General features: G+C 45.5%; 1 protein-coding gene across 7 annotated transcripts in view; it reads right to left on the reverse strand.

Moving 5' to 3' along the window:
* Positions 1–271: 271 nt before the first annotated feature.
* Positions 272–18,411, reverse strand: part of IMMT (inner membrane mitochondrial protein) — a 40,201-nt gene continuing 22,061 nt past the window's right edge. For 6 of the 7 annotated variants that reach the window (XM_044663061.1, XM_044663063.1, XM_044663064.1 and 3 more), the window contains 9 exons: positions 16,066–16,202; positions 15,456–15,556; positions 9,975–10,110; positions 4,712–4,841; positions 3,658–3,672; positions 2,813–3,036; positions 2,166–2,297; positions 1,269–1,398; positions 272–1,087 (listed from right to left, as the gene is read on the reverse strand). In XM_044663061.1, coding sequence (XP_044518996.1) covers positions 477–1,087; positions 1,269–1,398; positions 2,166–2,297; positions 2,813–3,036; positions 3,658–3,672; positions 4,712–4,841; positions 9,975–10,110; positions 15,456–15,556; positions 16,066–16,202 — 1,616 coding nt within the window. In that variant the 3' untranslated portion in view covers positions 272–476. Of the gene's footprint in view, positions 1,088–1,268; positions 1,399–2,165; positions 2,298–2,812; positions 3,043–3,657; positions 3,673–4,711; positions 4,842–9,974; positions 10,111–15,455; positions 15,557–16,065; positions 16,203–18,411 lie in introns of all 7 variants that reach the window. The other variant, XM_044663062.1, reaches the window with a different exon arrangement.

Raw genomic sequence — 18,411 nt, forward strand, 5'->3', positions numbered from 1 at the left:
CTGGTTAGGTGACCTGCCCAGGGTCACACAGCTAGGAAGTGTCTGAGAGCAAACTTGAACCCAGGACCCGGCGTTCCCGGGCCTGGCGCCGTCTGCTGAGTGGCTTGGCTGCCCCCTTCTATGGAGTTTTTATGTCTCCTCCGCAGTCCGCCCCCCAGTGCCCGCCCCCTCTCGTGAGCTCGAGACGCCGTTTCTGAGGCGAGGAGCCCCCTGAGGGGCCTTGGGGTGCCTCGCGCCGGCCCCCCCTCCAGGGAAGAGCGAGGTCAGAGGGTGGTTTTCATCGAGTTTTATTCCTTTGCTCCAAGTGGCCAAATCAATCTCAGGGATCATAAACATTATCTTGATTAGATCAGAAGCCCCATCAGTAAAAGCCGGAGCCGTCCGAGCGCCGCCAGAGGCGAGGCCCGGAGTCGGCTGACATGATAGCGAGGGGAGCCGGGGAGGGGGCGCGGGCGGCACCAGGGGGGCCGCCGCCCTCACTGCCGCGCCTGGGTGGTCCCGATGCCCACGGCGCTGGCGTACGCCGTCAGCACGTCCACCACCTGCTTCGTCTCCAGGGTGACGCGAGCCTCGTTGAGCCAGTCCTGGGCCACCCGGCGCGACTCGCCCGTCAGCTGGTTGACGAACTTGGCGGCGAGCTCGAGGTCGCCGTGCTCGATGCTGTACGAGGCGTACGACAGCAGCGTGAACGTGTTCAGGTCTTCGGGCAGCAGCTTGGCCGGCGGCTTGAGCTGCTGCGGCTGGAAGAGGAGCAGCGACTGCACGTAGGACAGGAAGTACTGGTACAGGCTGTTGCGCGTCTCGTCGATCAGGGCCACCCTCCGCGCCAGCTTCTGCACGTGCTGGAAGCGCGCCCGCAGGGTCTCCTCGCTGTAGATGCCGCGCGTCAGGGACTGGGCGGGGATGGCGGCCGTCAGGGCCTGCGCGAACTCATTGTCGGAGCAGCTGTGGCGGATGGCCTCCACGGCCGTGGCCAGCGGGACGGTCGGCCCGTCCCCGGACGCCGTCTTCAGGCTGTACTTCAAGGCCTCTACGGACAGCCACAACTGGTGGGCCTTGCGGGCCTCCTCCTCGGCCAGCGCGTGACCTGCGACAGATGGACGCTCGGGGTCAGGGCCGGGCCTGGCGGGGCCCTGAGGGCTCACCGGAGAAGACCCCAAAGCCCCGAGGGAGGGGGGAGGGGAGGCGTCCCCCCCCCACCCCAAGCCAGGCAGGAGCTGCCCCCGTAGGGCCAGGGCAGGGCGATCAGGGACGGCTGCACCACTCACTCTGCACGGCCTGCTCGATCCCCCGGAGCCGCGCGTAGGCGGTGTTGATGTCCAGAGTGAAGTTGTCCACCTGTTCCTGGCTCAGCCGTTTGAACTGCAGCTCCTGCTCCGCCAGCTTCTCGGTCAGACCCTGAAATCAGCAGAGAAGCCCCCTGAGGACGCCGCTCCGCTGGGCCTCCTGGGGTGACAGAGGGCCAGAGACAGCCCAGCACCCTTCACGAGGGCCGCCAGGGGCGAGAAGAGGGCGAGCCCAGAACGTGTTTCTGGAACGTTTCCGCCCGCTTTCTAGAGAAGAGGCCCAGCCCAGGCCAGGGGACTTGTCTAGGGATTCTCAGATGACAATAGTGAAAGGGGGTGTCGCTCCCCGGTCTGCAGAGCGCCCCAATGGGCTATGTAGATACTGGGGGGGTCCCCGGGCACAGTGCCTGGCCCTGGGTCAGTGGGTTGGGAATAGCATGTTGTGCTCGGGTGAGGGGCCCTCTGGAAATCACAGCAGAAAAGGGTAGGGGGCAGTGGGGAGAGGGGGATGCCTCACTAACTCCTGTGTCAGGGGACCCTCTGCAGAAAGAGGGACTGAGAGGGGGCCCAGGACGGACATCAGAACTCTCCAAAAGTCACCATGAGGTGACCCAGGCCCAGCCCAGCATTCCCAGAACACGGGGCTCCTCAAGCAAGGAGGATATGAGTGTAGCGGCCAGGCCTGGTCACCTTCCCACCAGCACCTTGCTCTGTGCCCCATGGTAGGGCAGGCTCTCATCCCCCATAGGAGCAGCTCTTGGCAGGGTTCACTCATGAAGGCCAAAGGAACAGCAGAGAGACAGTGACCCGCCCGGGTCTCCTAGGCCCCACTGGTCTCCCCCCCCCCCCCAGCTCCCTCCCAGCCCTCCAGGCCAGCACCTGCTCATATTCGTATTTGAGCTCTTGCTCTTGGATCCTCAGCATGTCCCTCAGGTGGTCGGTGTGGGCAGCGGCCTGGCGGCGGAGCTGGGTCCTCATTTCAATCTCCATTGTGTCTCGGATTTCTTCAACCTGTACCAGAAAACCCCAGTAAGCAGCCACCAAAGGCCTCTTAGGAAAAGGGATCCCCCCATCACCCTCCCCTCCTAGGCCCAGGGCAGAGAGCAGGCCTCACGAAGGCTGTGAGAGCCTAGCATGGTTGCCTGGATCCAGAGAGGGCCCACAGCAGGGCCTAAAGGCCATGTGAAGCCAGCAGCACCCATCTGGAACCCAGAAGTCTATCCCCAAGTAGCAACTGCCCCAAGGTAGTGCTCTGGGGCTTCCACAAAGCTCTGCCCACATCCACCCTGGGGCAGAGCCGCACAGCATCATCTCTATTTACAGACAAGGAAACAGAGACAAAGGCTCTCAGGCCTGCCCAGGTCAGACATCTGGGGCCCAACTGGCCCTCCCAAACTCTTGTGCTCATGGTCATAGTGGCACCATCGACCATCAGAGAAAATGCTACCCCCCACAGGGAGCCACCCCAAGACAGCTAAGTGTGCATCCCCCCACACATGAGCACACACCTTGACATCCTCTCTCACCTTTCTGTCCTGCTCTGACTGGATCTCAGTGCGGTGCAGCTCCAGTGCTTGGGCCACGGCTGACTCCAGTGTCTTTTCTTCCTGCAGCTTCTGCTTCTCCAGGGCTGCCTGGATGTGCTGCTCCTCTCGGGCCTTCTGCTCCGCCAGCTCGCGGTTGAGCTGGTCAATGCGGCGATGGGCATGGGCAACCAGGGAGTTGAGGTCATCCGTTGACAGTTGGCCAGCTAAATGGGGAGAGGGAGAAATGACCCAGGGAAGGCGGCCTCCAGCAAAGGGAGTGTGTTCACAGGCAGCGAGGGGCTGGGCCGGCCCACGAGTCGGTGGCCCCAAAATCCTTCTCTCTCTCCTTGGCCCAATAGAAAACTAAGATCTGCCCTCTGACGCATCCAAGGATTCTGTGACACCCCTCTCCCCCTGCAAGATAACAAGTGAGGACCCTGGAGAAGGCAGGATTACTAGGCGTCATTCTTCAATGTCCAGAACATCCAAGCGGGGCAGAGAATGAAGGCCTTTGAGTATGGCCATGAGAACAGTATTTTCAAGGGTCCAACCTACCCTAACTAGGAAAAAGTCATTTAAGATTTCACACTAAAGTCCTAAAAGATCCCCAACCACTGGGGGCAGCTGAGTGGCTCAATGGATTAAGATCTGGGCCTAGAGACAAGAGGTCCTGGGTCCAAATCTGGTCTCAGACACTTTCTAGCTGTGTGACCCTGGGCAAGTCACTTAATCCCCATTGCCTACTCTTTGGTATCATTCTTCTACCTTGGAACCAACCAATACACAGTATAAATTCTAAGATGGAAAGTAAGGTTTAAAAAAGAGATGTCCAAACAATTACTCACCTAAATCTGAGATCTCTGCAAAAGAAAAAAAAAGGAAAAATTTGAAAAACAATGTTCATTTCAACAAATTAGCCATTAGGGAAAGGGAAAAAAAGAAATGAGATTAGCAGATTCTACACATTCTAAAACAGTCAAGAATAGGTCTGGCTTTTAAAATATTTCATTCTTAAGGTAAATAAATGGTAGATCTTTTTTCAGCCCTAGGAGAAATTACTTTTGTCACAAGTTTAACTCTTGGATTGAATCAATTTAAATTTGAAGTAACAGAAAAACCACTGTTTGTGTCAAAAAGGTGTTTAGCTCTCTAGGAAGAACACCAAAAAAGTGAAGATCCTCAATGAGGGTTCTCTAATTTTGTCTCCTTGTGCAAGACACAGCATTTTAGACAACAGAGTCCTCCCAGGCTCCCCAAGAATAACTCCTTCTTACCATATAGAATTAAGTGCATTTTAATTCAGTAAGTATTTATCAAGAGCCTAAAGTTACCCATGCAGACCCAGCCTTTGAGGAGCTTCCTTATTATTAACTGCTAATGATTACTACGTACAGTTAGCACATACACAGTGTGGTACAGGTTGTAAAGTGCCTTACTCATGATATTCTCTCAACTAAGCTTCCATGAGAGGTCAGTGCTGTTATAACCCCCCTTTTGCAGATGAATAAACTAATGCTGAAAGGAGATTCGATGACACTGCTGGTAAGTGAGATGGGATTTAAACTCAGGGCCTATTGAGGCCAAGTCCAGCATTCCAATCTAATGCCATCCAGCCATCCCATCTAATCTCTCTACTGTAGCAACCATTCCTTTTGCTTCATTCTCCTCAAGTTTTCCTGAATCCTAATACATGCAAGCAAGCAGTGAGTATTCATTGAGACCACCTGCCTGAGAAGCCCTCGCCCCCACTCCTCCATCGGGCAATACCAGCTCATTCTTTGTTCACTGAATTCATCAAAAAGGGATCTTGACAACTGTTGGAAGCATCTGGTATCCCAGTAATGGGACCTAAAGACACAGGTTTAATCCTAAATTCCCAAAGTCTCCAGTCATACTTACTGAGTCCTTTCCAACCAGGATGGACTTCTGGGGTGATGCTATTCAATTCTCGCTGAAACTCATCACGGGCCTGGGTCACTAGTTCATGGTACTGAGAGACTACTTTGGCTTCCGACTGTGCTGCCTGGACCTGAACAAACACAAATGTCTTGTGTTTAATAGAAGCCAAGAATGGGAGCAGCTAGGGGTGCCTCAGTGAATAGAGCACCAGGCCTAGAGTTGGGAGATTCTGAGTTCAAATCTGAACTCAAACACCTCCTAGCTGTGTGACCCTGGTCAAGTCACTTAACCCCCAATGCCTAGCCTTTACTGCCTTTCTGCCTTGGAACCAATTCTAAGTATCAATTCTAAGATAGAAAGTAAGGTAAAGATTTAAAAAATAATAATAATAATAATAATAATGAGGTGAGAAGTGAACAGTAGCTGTGTGAATAGAGACAAGGTGTTGGATTTGAGAAAGGTGGGGGGAGATAGAAATGGCAAGACTCAACAACTAATATTTCATACCACGTGCCCACATGGCGCTGAGGTAGGGAGAAGAGTCAGGATAACACCCAAAGTGCAAATCTGGTAAAACCACAATGTTTGCTACTTCAACAGGACCTGGGAAGTCTGGAAGAGGGATGAGTTTGGAGGAAAGAGAATATACTCCATTTTAGACAAGCTGAGTTTGAGATGGCTCCAGGACACCCGGTTTGCAAAGTCCAAGAGGTAATAATGGAGAACCAGGGGACGGACTAGGGGCTGGGTACAGAGATCTGGTCATTGCTGACAGAGATGCTCTTCAAGCCCATTACCGAGGGAGAAGGTTCCAGGGCAGAGCCCTGGACAATCTCCACAACTGGAAGGCATGATATGGATGGTAAGTCCTCAGTAAGGGAGGCAGAAGGAACAGTCCTTTATAGGAGGAGAATGGAGAGAACCCAGAGGAGAGCGCCCAGAAACAGAAGACCGTCAGCAGGAGGGTCAAATGTGTTGGACTGGAATTGGATACAGTATCTTTCGGTAGGCTCTAGATGTTGTTGTCTAAAGGGCTGCCAGCTGGGTTTGAGCCGAGGCTCTGTGTAATCATTGGACCTAGTCAGAAACAGCTAAGTAAAAACTAATTGGAGACAGCTTAACAAAACCTATTTAATATTTCTTAAAAGGTTTTTAGGTAGGAAAGGATAGATAAACAAAGGACGGAGGAGGATTAGTTCCCGAATCTAAACTTTATCCACACCTCTGGTTCACAAAAACCATCTTCCTGCTCGAGTTTCCCTGAGCCTCCTTATACTCCTCATCACTAGACCATATCCCCAAAATACTATTCTAAATAACCAATACTAATTGATAATATCTGTGTATATATAAAATATATATATATGTGTGTGTGTATGTATATATATATACATACACACATATATTTTTTAAAATTTTTAAACCCTTAACTTCTGTGTATTGGCTCTTAGGTGGAAGAGTGGTAAGGGTGGGCCATGGGGGTCAAGTGACTTGCCCAGGGTCACACGGTTGGGAAGTGTCTGAGGCTGGCTTTGAATCTAGGACCTCCCATCTCTAAGCCTGACTCTCAATCCACTGAGCTACCCAGCTGCCCCCCTTATATATATTTTAAAGACACTGCCTCTTAGTATTCTTTCCAGCTCACTTTTTCAACTGCCAGCTCTTTTCAGGGCCTAGTCAGGTTTCAGTAGGCCTTGGTAGGCCCAGTTGGCCTGTTTTACTCTGCAGCCACACAGAGGAAAAAAGTCTTTCTTTCTCTTCTCAGTTGGTCTTCTTCACAAACTATTCCCCAAACTCCAACCTGTTCTCCTCTTTCAAATGCCACTCGGTTTTCCAGGGAGCATGATCCAACCAGCCTCTCAGAGTTAACAACTCACTCCAAGAGTGCCCTGGCAGCTGGAAAACCAAAAGCCTCTCAGGTTTCTCAGAATTCCTTACCAGGAAACTTCCCCAAGATTGCAGCTGGCCTTAAGCAACTTCTCAGTATCTTTAGCCTGTCCTTAGCTACTAAGGATCCAAATTAACCCAAATACTTATCCTATGTTTATTTACTAAGTTCCCAATTAGCCCAAATATCTAATTTAATATTCCCCCCTTGAGATCCTTTGAAAGCTTGTCTTTCCAAATGGATCTTCCTAAACCATGCTATCTTAAGGTATACCTAAACCATTATTCTAGTCCCCAAATATAGTCCTTATCTTAACCTATCACTCTCCTAGACCTATTCTAATCTAGCCTATGCTAAAGATAGAAAGAGAATTCCAAAAACAGAAAAGAAATTAAGGAAAATGCTTGCAAAATTGCAAGTCAAAACATTACAATTACAAAAATTCAAAATGCAAACATTTGCAATAACACAGTAACACAATAACAAACTGTAGCCTATGCTGTTACAGAAAGCAAAAGCCTATCTAAAATAAAAGAATCCAAAATGCACTTTACAAATACTATTGAAGAAAAATTCAAACGAAATTTTTAACTATTCTAATACAGGAAAACAAGAACTAGCAATAGGTAAAACTCAAAATTAACTTGCAATGCTATGAAAATCAAAACCTTGTAAGAAACCTACTATATACACCAATAATACATATATGCAAATATCTAATTAATCCCAATACATGCAAGAGGTAAAAGATGACTAAAAAAGACCAGTAGATTAGGCAATGAGGACATCACTATAACTTTGGAGACAGAAACTTTCAGGCAAGTGACATGGTCAGAATCCGGATGGCAAAGGACTGAAGAATAAGAAATAGCCAGAGATTTGGCTGAGAAAGGGAGGTGAGATTTAGACCAAGAGCCTAAGAAATTGGTAGGATTAAGGGAAGGTTTGGGGAAGTGTGGGAAGCACTTGGGCACATCTGAAGTCAATGAAAAAACCAGGAGAGAGTTTCAAGATTAGAGAAAAGGAATGAGTGAGAATGAGACACATTCTGACCAAAGTCAGGTAATGGGACATGTGGAAGGTTTCTCCAGTAAGGAGAAGCAGCATCTCATCATTACAGACTAGAGTTGGAGATAAACAATGTCAAAGGGTTTTGACAAGGAGAAGAAGAGGAAACTCACTTGAATGGCCTCAATTTTCTCAGTAAACTAACATCCAAAGTCCTCAGCTGAGGAGAGATAGGGAAAGCCTGAATAAAGAAACATATAGAAAAGCTTTTGTGGGAAGTAAGGCCAGAATCAATAAGGTCAGGATCAAAGGATTGCCTTGCCGAAGTGAAGGCATTTACAAGGGAGCCAGTCAGTATTAATGTGTGGCTTCCTTAGCTCCATTCATCATTAGTGGGGAGAAGCAAAGGAGGTAGTTGATAGGAGTAACCCAAGCCTGGCAAAGGATGAATGGTAACAAGACAAGGAGACTAAAGATCTCTAATAGATGACTTGCTATGGCTAACTCTATGGTCAGGACTGGAGGTGAAGTCAGAGAAGAATGACCTGAGAACATGGACAGAGGTACAGGGATTGGAGGACTCACTGAGGGAGAGAAATCAACCAGAGAGATCTATCAACAAGTATTTCTTAAGTTCCTACTATGTGCCAGACATTAAATCTGGACCCTAGTGATTCAAATACAATAGATAAAAGCAAGGCCATGTCCTTTCACTATTTTTCCCCCAGACATCCATGGCATTAATTAAAAGATTGTTTTCATCTGATTTCTACTCACTTTCACATATTCTAAACCAACAGGAATCATCCATATTGATGGTAAAAAGGATAAGTGGAAAGAAACTAATTAAAAGATAGCTTTACAAAATCTATTAAAATCCAAAGGCATATCTTTACCTCATTGGGTAATTGGATCTCATCATAGTCCAATGACATTCTAATAAGGATATTGAGTTGTTCCTGATTTAAAGCTATTCAATGAACTTAGAATATGAACCCTAAAATATAAACACAGAATATGCAAATATTCTGGGGCTTTTGGTTTTAATTTTCTCTAATAGTAATTCAACCAGAGATCAGATAATATCCATTACTAAAAGAATTTTTAAGGGCATCTATGTATATTATGTAGTATAATAAAGGGGCTCAAGACAGGCTTATAATGGAGGCTGGTAGTACCAGTAAGTCTCCTGGGCCAGGGAGCCTACAACTCTAGTATTTGTTGATTTGGGACAGCCTGGGATGTGAGGTCCGGAACTGAGATGGCCAGTCAGTTTCCCCGCTGCCTGTAGGCTCCTTTAAGGTGAGGAGGGAGGAGCCCTCCTTGTTGGTGAGAAACTGGAAGCCCACAGGAAGTGAACACTTCCTGAATAAAATGGATGCCTGGTCTAGCCCCCTCAGGAAACAAGTGATAACTATCTTCCATTTCCTCAGCCCCTAGCCCTGGTTGATGATATAAATGAATCACTGAAACTCTCAGAATCAGGCCAAGGGGTTCATTAAACACAAGGGTAGACTGAGGGAAGAGGGTTAAGGTCTGGAGAAGCTGTTGCTATGGGTGAATGGCCAGTGCTGGCAGAGGGTCTCAGAAGGTAAGATCAGGCTGAAGGAACCAGCCCCTCAGCCAGGGATAAATTCCACTGCCCTGATGTAGAGTGGTCAACCAGCTTGATAAAGGAGGGTAATGATTTGGTTTAGGGGTGTTCTGGCTAGGTTAAGCTAACTAATTTTTCCCACGTTCCACCTCCCACCAAGTCCCTCCTCCCAGGGCCCAAGGGGAAGTCCAGGGGGTAGCTGGATGTCTGGGAGAGGTCAAAGAAATCCAAAAACCCCAGGTTGGTTCTCCAGGGATATTTATAGTCCTAGCTCCAACGGTCTTTTCTTGAGACCAGGGACTTGCTGGGTCAACATTCCATTCCCCTAACTGCCAGGATTACCTCAAGTGATTTTGCAAATGCAAGAGATCTTGCATCAATCCTGCATCACAGTAGTAGGTAGTCTATGTATATTAAAAGGTCCTTCTGAAACATCAACTTTATCGTAGCTGATTATCAGGCATAGAATTCTAGTTTGAGTAGAAGAGAGCAGGTCATATTCTCTATTTTTTAAATTCTTACCTTCTGCCTTAGATTCTATACAAAGTTTCAGCTGTAAGGCAAAAGAGCAATAAGGGCTAGGCAGTTGGGGTTAAGTGACTTACTGATGGTCACACAGCTAAGAAGGTCATATTTGAACTTGGGACCTCCTGTTTCCAGGCCTCACTCTCTATCCATTGAGCCATCAAGCTATCCTGGATCATATTTTCCTGGAATTCACCAAAGAAATTCTCAACTCCCATTGGCTGAGTGAAGTGACTATGGAAACATACCTTTTTGACCACATTATCCAGATCAACTATCAGGTTCTGAAGGTTTCCTTCTGCAGTAGTGATGTGAGTCTGAGCTCCATCGAGGTCAGTTCTCTTGGAATTCTCAATGATGCCTTTTGTTTTCTCTAACTCTTCTCTGAAGATATGAAAAACAAGGAGTATTTGTACTGTGACTCAGTGCAACAGACTAAAAAGGAATTTCACATGTAGCACAATAGATGATTTCTGCGAGGCTCAGGACAGAAATTTGAGTGGCCCACCATCAGCCTATTAATGTGCAGGCAACGTGGGTCACCTGTGGTCAGCTGAAAAAGATGCCACAGCATTTACAACTGTTGGGAGTCAGCTGGAGAAGCAGTTCCAAAGAAGCTTCTTTACAGACAATGTTCTTCACGGCCTTCATCCTACATCCCCTCTACCCATCAGAGAACTCAAAATTACAAAAGCAAGAAGCAAGAGGTCACAGACCCAACACAAGCAGGAAGAACATTCACACAACTGAGAACTTTTGGAAACTCAGGATGGTCATAACTGACAAACACAAAGATCACCTCTGGCCCTTGGGATCAAACATTCATTTTAACAATGTCAGTGTCTACCAACTATGGAAAAAGCATTGTGCTAGATTTAGGGATTTCGAGAAGAAAATAAGACAGCTCAATGTAAACAAAATTTCCTTTGGTTTTCCTGACTATATTATGATTTTATTGATCACAAAAGGAATTCTTTCAAGAGGTTCACATGCCATTCTTTGGCTATTATGCTTAGGTGTTTACTATGCTAATTTAAATCTGCTGAAATATAATATTGGCAAAATAGCCCAAAGATTTCCAAACAGAGTGAAGGAAAAACAAATTCCAAATAACTTTGTGCTATAGCAACTGCTTTAGATGAAAATGAGAAGTATAAAACAGAAGAAGGGCAAGCTAAATAGCACAGTGGATAGAGAGCCAGGCCTGGAATCAGGAGGTCCTGGGTTCAAAGCTGACCTCAGATACATCATAGCATGTGAGCCTGGGCAAGTCATTTAACTCCCATTGCCTAGCCCGTACCAGTCCTCTGTTTTGAAACCAGTACTTAGTAATAATTCTAATATAAAAGATAAGGTTTTGGGGTGGGGTTTAACAGGAGAAAAAATCTATAATATGAACATTCAAATTATCAAGGAGCCCCTGCAGGAGCAAATAAATTATCTTTAAAGTACAGATCACTGTGTTATATAGTCACATTCCTCAAAATAACCATTACAAAGACTGATAAAAATCTGTCTACATGAAAGCCATTAAACTGGAACAACATCAATTTTTAAGCAATTTTGTATATGGGGATAAACCCCGAGACAGTGAAAAAGAATATAGGGGTGAAAAGAATACTTTATAGCACTAACCCAAAACTTCAAAGCATTTTAGTCAAAGGAAAATATTTATTAACAAAGCCGTTTCTGATAGCATATGGCACTAATAATGCAGCCATGTACAAAGTATAAAGTAGAATGGTTGGTTTTTAAAACACAGCCCAACTTATCTATCCAAATGACTTTGAAAAAAATGTTTTGAGTTTTCCAAGAGAGTCACCTAGAAAGATGACAGTCATTTTGAATGTCCAAGTTTAACTGGAAGACAATAAAGCATTAACCTAGTCAGCTCCACCTTGAAAACCTGCTGCAGCCCAGGCCTCTCAGGTCAGCAGGCAGTAGGAAACTCCTATTGTGAGTGCTGAGCTATTGTCAGTGATTTCTGTGACCATGGGGAAGAAGAATATCAGGGGCTGAAAGGCAAATGGAAGCCCTAAACTACAGGCCAGGGAGCTTAGTCCAATTCCCTGGCAAAATTCTAGAATCTACTATTAAAGGAACCATTAGTAAACATCTACCAAAGAAGCAGTGAGTGACAAGAACAAACGTGGCTCCAGGTCCCTCAGCTCAAGCCCTTTTTAAAGGGGCTTCAGTCTGGTAAATTGGGAGAAAGAGACAGTTAAGTGTCTGCATTGAGTTTACTCCAAGAGCTGACAAAATATGTATGGCACTATTCTTGTAAAGAAGACAACCAGGTGAATCTGTCAACAGTCCACTCAGGTGTCTTTAGAACAGGTCATTGATGTCTATGTCAAACTTCCAAGTCGCCACAAGAGTTGCTCAGGGGTCCATGCTTGGCTCTGTCTGGGCTGCTTCACAGTTTCATTGATGGCTTCGAACAGTACCACACTTTAATACATGGGCAGATGAAACCTTTACAGCGGGATAAAGTCACATTTACAAGCGCAAGGCAGGGCTAGGCAGCTGTGCAGCAGAATGAGATTTGGGGGAGGGGAGACACCTAATGAACCAAAGGTCCTGTTGAGTCCATGGTATGACAGGAAAGCTAAAACATTTCACTCAATCTTATACTGTATAAATAGAAAGTGTATGGCCCAGGGAGATGAGTGACATCTGGCCTTGTGGACTCTGGTCAGTCTAGGACCCTCCATGGGAAGCAGGATCTGGATAAGCTGGGAAGTAACAGAGTGGAGGAAAGTGGGGAAGATGAATGGCATCAAGTGATTTCACAGCGTTTTCAATAACCCTAAGGTGGGAACTGCTGCAAAAGCCTAGGACCACTTTTCTCCCTATGGTATTTGACTCAAAATTATAAAATACCACCCTGTAAAAAGAAAATATTAGTAACCCAAAGGGCAGAGCAAAGATGCCCAGTGGGTAAATGGAGATTCCTCATATTACTTGAGACAACTTGCATAGGCCCTAATTATTAGATAATTATTAGGAAGGATAGGATAAGATAAGAGAATTATTAGGATACAACAAGAATGGGCCAGTCAAGACACATTGTTATCTCCTAGATGGTAAAATAATGAGATCTCTAGACCACCTTATGGAATGTTTGCAGAAGAACATAAAAGATTGCCTCACAAAGAACTGTATCAACGGAGAGTTCCCAGTGATGAAATCACAGATCAACCAAAATGGGTCCTAAGTGGCCAGTGTGGGACTTGGAGATAGGAAGTCTGGAGTTCAAATGTTCCTGCAGACATTTACTAGCTGTGTGACCTTGGACAAGTCATTTAGCTTCTGTCTGCCTCAGTTTCCTTATCCATAAAGTAGATGCACCCACCTCCCAGGGTTACTGCAAGGAAGAGATGAGACAATGCATATACAGTTCTCAAACCTCCAAGTGTCTTTTAGTCTTCTCACCCATCATATGTGTTGTCTCACCTCAGCTCCCCCTCGAGTCCTCCTGCTCCACCTGTCCTGCTACTGCCCTGTCATCGGTGTAATGCTAATGCAACCGTTGAAAACCCCCTATGTGAAGTGGGCTCAAGTCTCACATCCTAACTAGACTAGCTGGTGGCTAGCTCTCCCAATGCCTTGTCTGGGAACCTAGGAAAAGGTATACTGATATGCTTGATAAGGTTTTCTAATTTGTCTATTATTATGGCTAGGTAGAAGCAGAGAATAGAGTGCTGGACCTGGAGTCAGGAAGACTCATCTTCCCGAGTTCTAATCTGGTCACTTCCCCAACTGACAAATGGTCAAAGGATATGAACAAGCAATTTTCAAATGAAGAAATTAAAGATATCAATAATCATAAGAAAAAATGTTCCAAATCCATCTTGATTAGAAAAATGCAAATTAAAACAATGCAAAGGTACCACCTCACACATATCAGATTGGCAATATGACAGTGAAGGAAAGTGGTAAATGCTGGAGGAAATGTGTCAAAATTGGGGCATTAATAAAATTGTTGGTGGAGTTGTGAACTGATCCAACCATTCTGGAGGGCAATTTGGAACTATGTCCAAAGGCTATAAAACTGTGCATACCCACAAATACCTCTACTTGGTCTGTATCCCAAAGAGATAATAAAAAAGGGGAAAGGACCTACTTATACAAAAATATGTATAGTTGCTCTTTTAGTGGTGTTAAAGAACTGGAAATCAAGAGGATGTCCATCTACTGGGGAATGGCTGAACAAATTGTGGTACATGTTGGTAATGGAATACTGTTGTGCTATAAGAAATGACAAATAAGATGATTTTAGAAAAAGCTGGAAAGGTCTGAGGGAACTGATGCAGAGCGAAATAAGCAGAACTAGGAGAATGTTGCACACAGTAACAGCAATACTGGACAATAAAAATCTGTAAAAACTTGGCTATTCTCAGCAATGCAATACTCTGGGACAACCCTAAAAGACTTATGATGGGGAATGCTATCCACCTCTAAAGAAAGAACTATTAGGAGTCATCTTTCACATCAGTGTATCTTTGGGTCTTATATTGGGGTTTTGGTTATGTATGAGTGTTCTCTTACAACAAGATCAATATGGAAGTATGTTTTGCATAACAGTAAAAAATGTTAAATTTAAAATACTTTATCCTGGAATAACAACAAAAAAAAATCTGGCCCCATTGGACTCTTCCTAAACTGTGTGACCCGGGGCAAGTAACTCAACCCTGTTTGCCTCAGTCTCCCCATCTGTCAAATGAACTAGAGAAGAAAATGGCAAACCACTCCAATATCTTTGCCAAGAAAACTCCAATGGGGTCAGGGTTAATCAGAGTCTGATATGCTTAAAGCAAATGATCAACAACATACAGTATGAATCAAGAAGAAAGCAAAAATGGGGTCAGATTTGGATTGTTCAGGGATGATAAGAATTGGAAGTCATCTGTGGAAGAGTTTCACTCATACACGCTGCTACTCTAAATTGGTTATCTTGAGATTGATTATCAAACCAGTTATAAACAATCCATAATTTCTTACATGCCTTTTTATTCTGAATATTCCCAAACCATATAGTTGGGAGACACCTTAGGTATCTATTCTATCCTCCCAATCACTGCCAGAATCCCCTCTGCAGCATTCCTGCAAGTGGGTCAGTCACCCAACCAGAAACACAGCTTAGAAAAGGAAGAAGCTGGTGTGCTATGTTCCTCAATAAGAAAATAAAAACCAATTTCCAGGTCCTCTGGATTTTCTTTCTTTTTAAAAAACCCTTACCTTTTGTCTTAGATTGATACCAAGTAATGACTCTTAAGACAAAAGAGCTTATGGCAAAGGCCAGGCAATCTGGGTTAAGTGACTTGCCCAGGGTCACACAGTTAGGGCGTATCTGAAGTCAGATTTGAACCCAGGACCTCCTGACACTCCAGGCATGGTACTCTGTCCTTTGTGCTGCCTAGTTGCACCATCCCTCTAGTTCATTTTCAATGAAGTCCACATAAAACATACCGAGTAAAAATAAACCTATTACACACAACTCTGTCAGTGATGGGAAACTGAGAATCTCATGTGCTAAAAGTGCTATTACAGCTGCCCACATGGTCAGAGGATAGCAGTGGAATCCTGGCATGGTCACAGCAAATTTCAGCTTTCAGGTAATTTAGTAATCCAATAAAAATATTAATTCTCTCATTTAAAATCCTCCACTATGAGTTTCAGCCTGACTTCTTGTTAGACTAATTTCTCCATAAAGAAAGAGTAGTTACTTGGCTTTCAGAAGGGCATCAGCAGCTTCATCAACAGCCTTTCTGCGATCCTTCAAGGCGTCCTCTACTGACCGCCATTGTGCTGATTTTCCATTTGCAACCTAGAAAGTGAAAATTCATCATTAGGCGGATTTGAGCCCAAGTGATTATTAGAGTCAAAAAAGTGCCTAGTAGGCAAAGGCACTAAATTTCAAAATGGCTCTGCATTAGCATGCAGCCGCTAACCATTAAGCATGGCAGCTAGGACTGGAGGGAACTATGCTACAACCAGCACAGGCTGTGTCTATAACTGTTAGGGACTAAAGAAATCACCCTTTGGATGCATGTGCACTATAATGTGGAAGAATTACTCCAAGCCAACCCTCTTACAGAAAGGGCTGGTCCAAAGTCACCACAGTTCCCTCAGCATCTGTTCTGCAGCAAGGCATGTCCAATTGTACTGATGAGGGACATAAAGAATAGTGCACTGGTGTGAAACGTAACTAAGGAAGGGAAGTGCAATGCTGTCACCTAACACCAAACCATCTGCCTTCACATGAAATCACATCTTTCACATGAAAAGAAGGTAGAAGGGTTTGGACCATTTGATTAGAAAGGAAGCTCTGCTCACCTCAGAACTGTCCATGGCTCTCTTCAGCAGGCCCGAGTGGGTATGGATGGCCTGGACGGCGGCATTCTGGGCAGCAATGGCCTGCGAAGTAATCTTGGCAGTGCGGCTTAGAGAATCTTCCAAGCTCTTGGCCAGAGCTTGAATAAAACCCAAAGTAAAAACAGTCAAGGGATCCTCCCATCATGAGAAATGCAGGATAAAAATGTCCCCCATACCCTAAGATGGCACATCTACAAAGGACTGATATTATTCCCAAATACTTTGTATATGCAAGTATGACAAATTATTTGGAACAAGATAGTATGGTCTGCCCATTTAATGGCTAATGATAATCTAGACCCGTGATAGCGAACCTATGGCACGTGTGCCAAAAAGGGCATGCAGAGCCCTCTCTGTGGGCACACGAGCCCTGGCCTGCCAGAGTTAGTTACTAGAAAGGCAGAGGGTCTCAAGGGAGCTGGTCCCTTTTCTCTCTCCATCACACTAAGGCCATTTTTTTCACTTTACCCACCCTCTGCCCAACAGCCCAACAGGAACACTTCCTCCCCTGTCTGGGGGAAGATGGAGATGGCGGGAGGAGGAACATGGCACATAGTCTCTAAAAGATTCACCATCACTGATCTAGACCATATGAGAAGACGATTTAACACAGACCTGGAAAGTGAATCAGAAAAGACGCAGATAGCAAAAAGGTGAGGAACATTAATATTTTATCATTACTCTAATATGCCATCATCTTCAGGGGTCCTGAGAAGCTCTGGAACTTAAAAGTCTTTGAGAAAGGATTCTAAGGAAAAGAGGAAAGATCTTTCCAAAAGCCATGGAAAGCATAGAAGAATTCCCAAAGTTGGGGGTTGATGAATAGCTTAAAGGAAGGCATGTTTGACTGAAATATAAACTACAGAAAAGGAGAAATTTAAATAAGCAGAGATCTTTTTATAGAAAAAGATAATTTAAATTGAATGTAGAAAATATAGGAGTCAGAATATGCCTGGAGGAAAAGAATAGCTGACATGCACATAGTACTTTAAGGTCTACAAAACTTTGCTCTATTAGAATCTCATAATACTCCAGTGAGGTATCCAAATTTTATAGATGAAAAGACTGAGGGTGATGGTATTAGAGACTGAAGGTTTACTGGGTGCTGGGCCCTGTGTTGGGGACACCCAGAAAAGCAAAGGCAGTCCTGTCTAATGGAGGTGGGTCGTCCCCAGGCCAGTGTATTGCTCCCTCCCCTCAAGGGCATGGGGCCCCAGGATGTGCTTCCTGTACCCCACAATCAGTTGGGCTCTCTACATTATTCATTTTGTTACTTCCTCTTCAGGATCCCTGTTCTATGTGCTATAACCCCGCTCTCACAGCCTGTCCATTGCACAGGGGAGCAGATGGTATCTCATGACTCCAGAACCCTGGACAGTGCCTTGCTGAGTTAAGTGCTTACTCACTGCTGACTGAAGTGACTGGATATTATCTCCCTAAAAGTAAACCGAGGGGATGCTAAAACGATGGACACAACTTTGAACAGGAGCCATAAAAGGAAACCTGAAGCAGAATAAACAGGAGCAAAATTGGAAGGTAGAAAAGATGGGAGTCAGAAGAACCAAAACACCTTGCCTAATGACCCAGGCAGAGCAACACCACCACCAACACTAGCCAGGACTTGGGGCTCACACACTAGGCCCTCTGTGTCTCTGCAGCTCCAGAAGTCTTTAACTCTAAGTATAAGAATCAAAGAACTCTGAGGAGAAGGGAAACAAGCAAGGGAAAGGTCTCAGGCCACTCTGGTATACACAGACACAGACACCCCCACCCCCCACCCCCATGGTCCTAAGAGGCTTTGGGACCTGGGAAGAAGGCAGCAGAGAAGACAGACCAGTTCCAAAAAGCCTACTGAGGGCCATAGGAGCCACTCAGGGGGTGTGGGGGACCAAGGGGTTAAATCCCCCTAAACTTTCCCTCCTCTATCCTGTAAGTTCACAAATAGAGAACACAGGTGCAGAGAAGAGAATGATATAGAAGGCAGAGAGAAATCTCTTCCCTGGCTCCAGAGACCAGGCTCTAGTCAAAACTCTGTTGACTGTTTGATTCCAATTATTGAGCTAAGCTTGGTTCCTACAGTAAAAGAGATAAAATAGGGTCTGCTTCTAGCTTAGGAGAAGCAGTAGCCCAAGAGAGAAGCAGGAGCCAGTAGGAGGAGAGCATGATAGAAATTTAGGAACCTGATAAATGTCATTCCTTTTAACCTCATTCGTCAAATCTCGCCCCCATCTCTGATCCCAGAGACCCCTGTCCGTGACCCTCTGGCCCACATTCTATCATAATAAATTGCAATAAGGAGGAAACAAG

Source organism: Gracilinanus agilis, chromosome 2, assembly GCF_016433145.1.
Source record: "Gracilinanus agilis isolate LMUSP501 chromosome 2, AgileGrace, whole genome shotgun sequence".
Lineage (NCBI taxonomy): Eukaryota > Metazoa > Chordata > Mammalia > Didelphimorphia > Didelphidae > Gracilinanus > Gracilinanus agilis.